At 36.2% G+C, this 8762-nt stretch overlaps 1 protein-coding gene across 1 annotated transcript; it reads left to right on the top strand.

Moving 5' to 3' along the window:
* Positions 1–2482: 2482 nt before the first annotated feature.
* LOC121393423 (mucin-5AC-like) lies at positions 2483–5388 on the top strand. The gene is made up of 5 exons (XM_041561908.1): positions 2483–2624; positions 3471–3517; positions 4061–4261; positions 4975–5186; positions 5359–5388. The coding sequence occupies exons 1-5, from the start codon at positions 2524–2526 to the stop codon at positions 5386–5388; spliced, it is 591 nt and encodes a 196-aa protein (XP_041417842.1). The 5' UTR covers positions 2483–2523.
* Positions 5389–8762: the final 3374 nt, after the last annotated feature.

The raw sequence follows: 8762 nt of genomic DNA, 5'->3' as shown, positions 1-8762 counted from the left end.
CACTAGCTTGAAAAATGTTCTTGGGGTGCCAAATAAATACTATGTATAGCCATTTGGTAGCCCCTATCTGGACTGTCACCCTATATTGAGGCTCTGTGTGGCAGTACACCTCTTTTTTATACAACCAAAACTTGCCTCCAAGCCTGGAATTCAAAAATAATCACCTGCTTTGAGGCCACTGGGAGCAACATCCAAGTGGTTGGAGAGCAACATGGGGATGGGGATGCGCTTCTGGTTGGGGATGTTACTTTTTGTGAGACATTTTTAATATCAAGCACATATCAACACGCATGTAAATCATTTAGTGCTGTATGTTTATTAAGCTGAATGTCACCAATTTAATTCAACCTAAATCATTGTATATATTTAACAACTGAACTCTTTTTCCCCAAAACCAGGTGAACCCAAGGCCATATTATACCACATGTGTGAATGATGCTTGTGCTTGTGACACTGGTGGGGATTGTGAGTGTCTCTGTACTGCAATTGCTGCATATGCTCAAGCCTGTAGTGAGGCTGGTGCGTGCGTCAGCTGGAGAACCCCAGATTTCTGTCGTAAGTACATATTATTTGACACTAAAAAGGGGGAACATGCTGGTGGCTGTGTATACAGAATAATTTGCAGTATTTGTGAATCACATTTATATTTGATAATTTCAGGCACTATTATTCTTTGGAAGCATATAAATGCATATGCACTTTATGTTGGATATGTATACATGCATATATAGTATTAATGTAACCTACTGTAGGTGTGCTCAGTACTAAGGTTAGCTAGTAATTGTGACAGCATTACCCTGTTGGCTAACCATGCCTTTGTGGAGAGAAAAACAACAACAAAAAAAATTGCAACAGATTACAGTAATGCCCCAAGTATTTTTTTTAATACAGAGTTTTTGGTTTACGACAATGTATATTTTATATGTTTTAATACAACCTACAGAGTGTACATCAATTGCATTTTTCTCCAAAATAGCTCTGTTCTGTGACTACTACAACCTTGAAGGACAGTGTGAATGGCACTACCAAGCCTGTGGAGCACCATGCATGAGGACTTGCAGGAACCCCAGTGGAAAATGCTATTACAAGCTGATGGGCTTGGAAGGTACCAAATTGAAATCAAAATGCATCTATGCAACTCATAAATTGATATATATGATACAGGAACTTTGTTGCATGTTTACTAAATGTAGACTCTTTGCTGTCAACAATAATTATAGCTATATTGGTTATATGGTTCTGGTGCCAAAAATAGTGTAGCTCAAAAAACTTCTGCTACTCTATGTCAAAAATATACAAAAATGTACAATTAATCACACCTTGTGTGTATCTGAATATGATACCCTAAGGGGGCATGGCTTAAAGATATTAATATAAGCTTCATCATGAAATAAGAAACTTTCTAATCGATTAAAAATTCTGCATAGTTTCTAAAATAAGTTTATCTTCACTATTCCTCTCTCAGCATCTGTTTCTCTTCATTCTGTCTTCATGCAGCAGTTGGGTGTCAGATATTCATTGACAGTTAGATCCAATATAACTTATAGGGGGGCTTCCTTTTCTAGCCGATGTATTAGAGCTCATTCAAATAACTGATTCCAGTACAAACACAATCTGACAAAATAACTGCCTTTTGCACAAATTCTGCATGTAGAGAGACATGATGTCTGGTGATTTTAATAGAGTGAGCTCTAATACACTAATATCTGACACCCAACTGCTGCATGAAGACAGAATGAGGAGAAACAGATGCTGAGACAGGGATAGTGAACATACACTTAATTATTTCAGAAACGGTACAGAATATTTAATTGATTGTATTCAGAAAGTTTCTTACTTCCGTGTGTTGAAGCTTATATTAAATTATCATTTTCACGATAGCTCCCCTTTAACGTTTTAGCAGGAGGGGCCTGATATTATTATGAGGCATGATATGAGCTGTGATGGAGCACTCCATTTCTTTTTATTAAGAAAAAAAATGCATAAACATTTAAGGTCATAATGACCCTTTAACAGATCTTATATATAGAGGGACTGCTCACATTTGACCGCTCAGTACAGATCAGGGTTTTGGTAATAATTTATAAAACCTGTATAAATATCAAAAAGTGCTCAGTGGTTTTATAGTCGTTTATAAATGTAATTACAGTGTTTGTGTATCCCCTTCTGTTCTCTGGTTCTGACTCTTGAAATATGGCTTAAGTCAGTTCAATTATTTCACATGTATTAGTTGAAAGTAACTGAACTAGAAAAAAAGTTTGTGGCAACGTGCCTTTCTATGGTCACTGAAATCCCTATATTGTACAACAGAAGGATATCTATTTTAAATAGAATGATAGTTTGGAACAAGATGGCCCATCAGAGCTAAACATCTAGATAAAGTTAGTCTCCTCTGTGAAACCAAGTGTCCTTGCTGTATGTATCATATATAATAACCAAGCATGTATATTAATCCCAGTATATTTGTATGTAGGTTGTTACCCAGTATGCCCACCTGACAGACCTTACTTTGATGAAGAAATTATGGAATGTGTGCCATCCTGCTGTTATGATAGCAGAGGCAGGAATTACTTGTTCCATCAACTGATGCCAAGTGAGCCTAAGGATGCTAAATGCACTGTCTGGTAAGACTGAATTCACTTTAGGGAGGAATTACATCTCTTTAAGTGATCTTTTTTTTCAAAGGTACATATATAACTGCAGGGACCAGCACTATACTGAGATATAACAGGACATGTGCAGTGTTTCATTATTTGTTTCCTTTTCTTTTATGTTTTTCTTTCCCTGTAGTCTCTCTATTCTTATTTTAATTGACAATTTCTTCCCTTCTTACTTTGCTTGCAATAGCCTTTTGATCAGTGACTCCACTGCAATCTGTGATCTTATGGGTGGGCCATTTAGCTTTGAACTTGCTGTAGCAATGACCAAAGTGCAGTTTACCTTATCATAAAGAAGAAGAGTTAGAAGTAGAGTTGCACAAACCAATAGCAATTGCTAAGGGGCCAATTTACTAATGATTGGACTTCTATTTTTTCCACAAATCTCTAAAAATGTGTTTTTTAAAACTTTCTTAAAAACTCAAAAAAAAATCAGCACAGTTTAAGGAACTTCTGATACCTCTATGGCCTAAGTTTTGTACTATGTAGAAGGGATGCACTGAATTTAGGATTTGGTTCGGGATTGTGCCTGGCCAAACCAAATCCAAAATATCATGTGACTTTTCGTCACACAAATAATGAAGTCAAAATGTTTTAACTATGTGCGCTCTTTCTGTCTTGTTTCACTAATTTTCATATGCAAATTAGGATCTGATTTGGTTTGGTATCCGGGTGAATTTTTTTACAAAGGATTTGAGATTTTGTGCATCCCTACTTTCTAGACATGGGTGATAACCTGGGAGATTATTTAAGTGAGGTTTATTGCTTACACTATTTCTATGAGTTCTATGAGATTTATTTTTTATTTTTTAGCATGTGCACCAGACAAGGAAGACAATGCTTCCCTGATCAAAGTAAAGGTAAATAGTATTTAAATCAGCACATTGCATTACAATCCTTAATCATTTCTGCTACGAAAACCTTCAAGATATTGATTGCTTCTGCTCATTAAATTTATGTTAATCTAGTTGACCTTAGCAGGGTGATTATGTGGATGGGTATAAAGAAGATGAGTCCTTACTGACAATCCTATTGATGCAAGTGCAAGAACCCTAAAGGGTGAAAAATTGCATCACATGATGCCACATCATAGAGCTTGTGTGCCTAAGGGATTGGTATAGGAACCTGCACTAGATTAAAATTTGAATTACATGCAAGTGGTCCATTGGTTACCCATGTGGCTCCCCATGCTCCTGCAACTGACAGTTGCAGAAGTTTATCTTTGTAACAAAAAAATGTTCAGTAAAAATGACTGAAATTGCAGAGCTTTTTCAGCCCAAAACCCAGTGTAAGTACAGAAACTCTATTCTGGTTTCCTAGATGATTGCATGAGCCACAGAGTTCAAGCAATCATAAATAGGGCCCTAAATGTCATACTGCTAATATATACATTTTATTTGCAGGTTGTTGCGAGTACGATAAGACAATGTTTACAACAGCACAACCAATTTATAGCACACCTGATAGACTGGGAGGATGTAATTATGCCAGATGTGAGAATGGAACAATTGTAAGATACAGTACAGATACTCCTTGCACACATACTACTACTATTCCAGTGACCACAAGTATTACTACTACATCAACATCCACCAGCACACCAGGTAAATCAACATCAATCAACTATAGACTCTTGAAATGTAGTTGTTACAGGTGTACCTATATACATACATATGTTTTAAAGCATCTTCATAAGCCAACCAAAGCCCAAGCCCAATAGCCAGTGTGCAGATCTACACTCTGCTACATATATCTCCATATATGTTTCTGTGAGGCCCTGGCTTCCCATTGCAGAAGTCCAACTCTCCAACCCTGAACAAAAAGGGTTAATAAGCCACTGGCTTATCCAATAATAATCTTATCCAATATTAATCTTATCCAATTTTGCTAGGGTATGGCCCAGACCTGAACTGCTCGTGGTATAATTCTGATTTGAGGCTCAAACAGTCCAGGATAGCAGACTTTACTTCTTCATGCTTCATTGATATACTTAACCATTCAGAAGTTGTGCAAATATAACAACCCACAAATCCACAGGCCATTTCTGGAAACTGACTACTCTTCTACTCTTTCTCTTATGAGAGTACTGCCTTGATACTGGATTATGAGAAGTGGAGTTGCGCCAGTTGCTCCTGTTAATCTTGCAATTTCCCTAATAAAGTTTCCATATTAGCCAGCTAAATCAAATCCAGTCCAATGATTCAGCAGCCTAAACATCCAACAAGCTATAAATAATGTGTGCATGTAATACATATTCATAAACAGGTACAAATAGCATGATGTGTATTAAAGGCAGATATCTTTGCTCATTTTGCAGAGTGTCATTACTGTAAGTCAACTGAATGGATTGATGTAAACTCTCCAGAACATGACATAACCGGAGATATTGAATCATTTGAAAACATCAGAAACCATAGTATTCCAATCTGTGAGAGTCCAATGACTATTAGGACAGTTAATTGTAGAGCAAAAGATTCCAGTTCTTCATCAGAAGAATCACAACAAAGTCAAAAATGCAACATGAAAAAAGTTGGTTTGCTTTGCCTTAACGGGCACAAATCTCAAAAGTGTAAGAACTATGAAATTCAAATAAAATGCTGCTACAGTGATCTTTCCATTACAACTACATGTTCAATGACTGATACAACCCCAACAACAAGTATAATAACCACAAGCCATTCAACAACTACAACCATTCCAGAAACAACAACAAGCCATTCAACCACTGTAACAATTCCAGACACAGTGACAACCCATTTGACAACAACAACTCCAACAACAAAATCCACTTCAGAGACCACAACAAGTATTACAACTACTGCGTTAACTTCTACCAGCATCCCAGGTACACACTTGTCAATCCCTTTCCATGTTTTTAATATTAAACAAGCTATAAGTAAAGACATGTATGTTTAGAAATATTCATAAACAGGTACAAATAGCATAATTTGTATTAAAAGCGGATAACTTTCCTCATTTTGCAGATTGTTCTTACTGTAAGTCGACTGAATGGATTGATGTAAACTCTCCAGAACATGACATAACCGGAGATATTGAATCATTTAAAATCATCAGGAACCATAGTATTCCAATCTGTAAGAGTCCAATGACTATTAGGACAGTTAATTGTAGAGCAAAAGATTCCAGTTCTTCATCAGAAGAATCACAACAAAGCCAAAAATGCAACATGAAAAAAGTTGGTTTGCTTTGCCTTAACGGGCGCAAATCTCAAAAGTGTAAGAACTATGAAATTCAAATTAAATGCTGCTACAGTGATCTTTCCATTACAACTACATGTTCAATGACGGATACAACCCCAACAACAAGTATAATAACCACAAGCCATTCAGCAACTACAACCATTCCAGAAACTACAACAAGCCATTCAACCACTAAAACAATTCCAGACACAGTGACAACCCATTTGACAACAACAACAAAATCCACTTCAGAGACCACAAGTATCACAACTACTGCATCAACTTCTACCAGCATCCCAGGTACGCACTTATCAATCCCTTTCCATGTTTTTAATATTAAACAAGCTATAAGTAAAGACATGTATGTTTAGAAATTTTCATAAACAGGTACAAATAGCATAATTTGTATTAAAGGCAGATAACTTTCCTCATTTTGCAGATTGTTCTTACTGTAAGTCGACTGAATGGATTGATGTAAACTCTCCAGAACATGACATAACCGGAGATATTGAATCATTTGAAATCATCAGGAACCATAGTATTCCAATCTGTAAGAGTCCAATGACTATTAGGACAGTTAATTGTAGAGCAAAAGATTCCAGTTCTTCATCAGAAGAATCACAACAAAGCCAAAAATGCAACATGAAAAAAGTTGGTTTGCTTTGCCTTAACGGGCACAAATCTCAAAAGTGTAAGAACTATGAAATTCAAATTAAATGCTGCTACAGGGATCTTTCCATTACAACTACATGTTCAATGACGGATACAACCCCAACAACAAGTATAATAACCACAAGCCATTCAGCAACTACAACCATTCCAGAAACTACAACAAGCCATTCAACCACTAAAACAATTCCAGACACAGTGACAACCCATTTGACAACAACAACAAAATCCACTTCAGAGACCACAAGTATAACAACTACTGCATCAACTTCTACCAGCATCCCCGGTACGCACTTGTCAATCCCTTTCCATGTTTTTAATATTAAACAACCTATAAGTAAAGACATGCATGTTTAGAAATATTCATAAACAGGTACAAATAGCATAATTTGTATTAAAAGCAGATAACTTTCCTCATTTTGCAGATTGTTCTTACTGTAAGTCGACTGAATGGATTGATGTAAGCTCTCCAGAACATGACATAACCGGAGATATTGAATCATTTAAAATCATCAGGAACCATAGTATTCCAATCTGCAAGAGTCCAATGACTATTAGGACAGTTAATTGTAGAGCAAAAGATTCCAGTTCTTCATCAGAAGAATCACAACAAAGCAAAAAATGCAACATGAAAAAAGTTGGTTTGCTTTGCCTTAACCGGCACAAATCTCAAAAGTGTAAGAACTATGAAATTCAAATTAAATGCTGCTACAGTGATCTTTCCATTACAACTACATGTTCAATGACGGATACAACCCCAACAACAAGTATAATAACCACAAGCCATTCAGCAACTACAACCATTCCAGAAACTACAACAAGCCATTCAACCACTGAAACAATTCCAGAAACAGTAACAACCCATTTGACAACAACAACTCCAACAACAAAATCCACTTCAGAGACCACAAGTATCACAACTACTGCGTTAACTTCTACCAACATCCCAGGTACACACTTGTCAATCCCTTTCCATGTTTTTCATATTAAACAAGATATAAGTAAAGACATGTATGTTTAGAAATATTCATAAACAGGTACAAATAGCATAATTTGTATTAAAAGCAGATAACTTTCCTCATTTTGCAGATTGTTCTTACTGTAAGTCGACTGAATGGATTGATGTACACTCTCCAGAACATGACATAACCGGAGATATTGAATCATTTAAAATCATCAGGAACCATAGTATTCCAATCTGTAAGAGTCCAATGACTATTAGGACAGTTAATTGTAGAGCAAAAGATTCCAGTTCTTCATCAGAAGAATCACAACAAAGCCAAAAATGCAACATGAAAAAAGTTGGTTTGCTTTGCCTTAACGGGCGCAAATCTCAAAAGTGTAAGAACTATGAAATTCAAATTAAATGCTGCTACAGTGATCTTTCCATTACAACTACATGTTCAATGACGGATACAACCCCAACAACAAGTATAATAACCACAAGCCATTCAGCAACTACAACCATTCCAGAAACTACAACAAGCCATTCAACCACTAAAACAATTCCAGACACAGTGACAACCCATTTGACAACAACAACAAAATCCACTTCAGAGACCACAAGTATCACAACTACTGCATCAACTTCTACCAGCATCCCAGGTACGCACTTATCAATCCCTTTCCATGTTTTTAATATTAAACAAGCTATAAGTAAAGACATGTATGTTTAGAAATATTCATAAACAGGTACAAATAGCATAATTTGTATTAAAGGCAGATAACTTTCCTCATTTTGCAGATTGTTCTTACTGTAAGTCGACTGAATGGATTGATGTAAACTCTCCAGAACATGACATAACCGGAGATATTGAATCATTTGAAATCATCAGGAACCATAGTATTCCAATCTGTAAGAGTCCAATGACTATTAGGACAGTTAATTGTAGAGCAAAAGATTCCAGTTCTTCATCAGAAGAATCACAACAAAGCCAAAAATGCAACATGAAAAAAGTTGGTTTGCTTTGCCTTAACGGGCACAAATCTCAAAAGTGTAAGAACTATGAAATTCAAATTAAATGCTGCTACAGGGATCTTTCCATTACAACTACATGTTCAATGACGGATACAACCCCAACAACAAGTATAATAACCACAAGCCATTCAGCAACTACAACCATTCCAGAAACTACAACAAGCCATTCAACCACTAAAACAATTCCAGACACAGTGACAACCCATTTGACAACAACAACAAAATCCACTTCAGAGACCACAAGTATCACAACTACTG

The sequence above is a fragment of the Xenopus laevis genome, chromosome 4S (genome assembly GCF_017654675.1).
Source record: "Xenopus laevis strain J_2021 chromosome 4S, Xenopus_laevis_v10.1, whole genome shotgun sequence".
NCBI classification, from domain to species: domain Eukaryota; kingdom Metazoa; phylum Chordata; class Amphibia; order Anura; family Pipidae; genus Xenopus; species Xenopus laevis.
The sequence above is the reverse complement of the archived record's forward strand: the minus strand, read 5'-3'. Positions and strand labels throughout refer to the sequence as shown.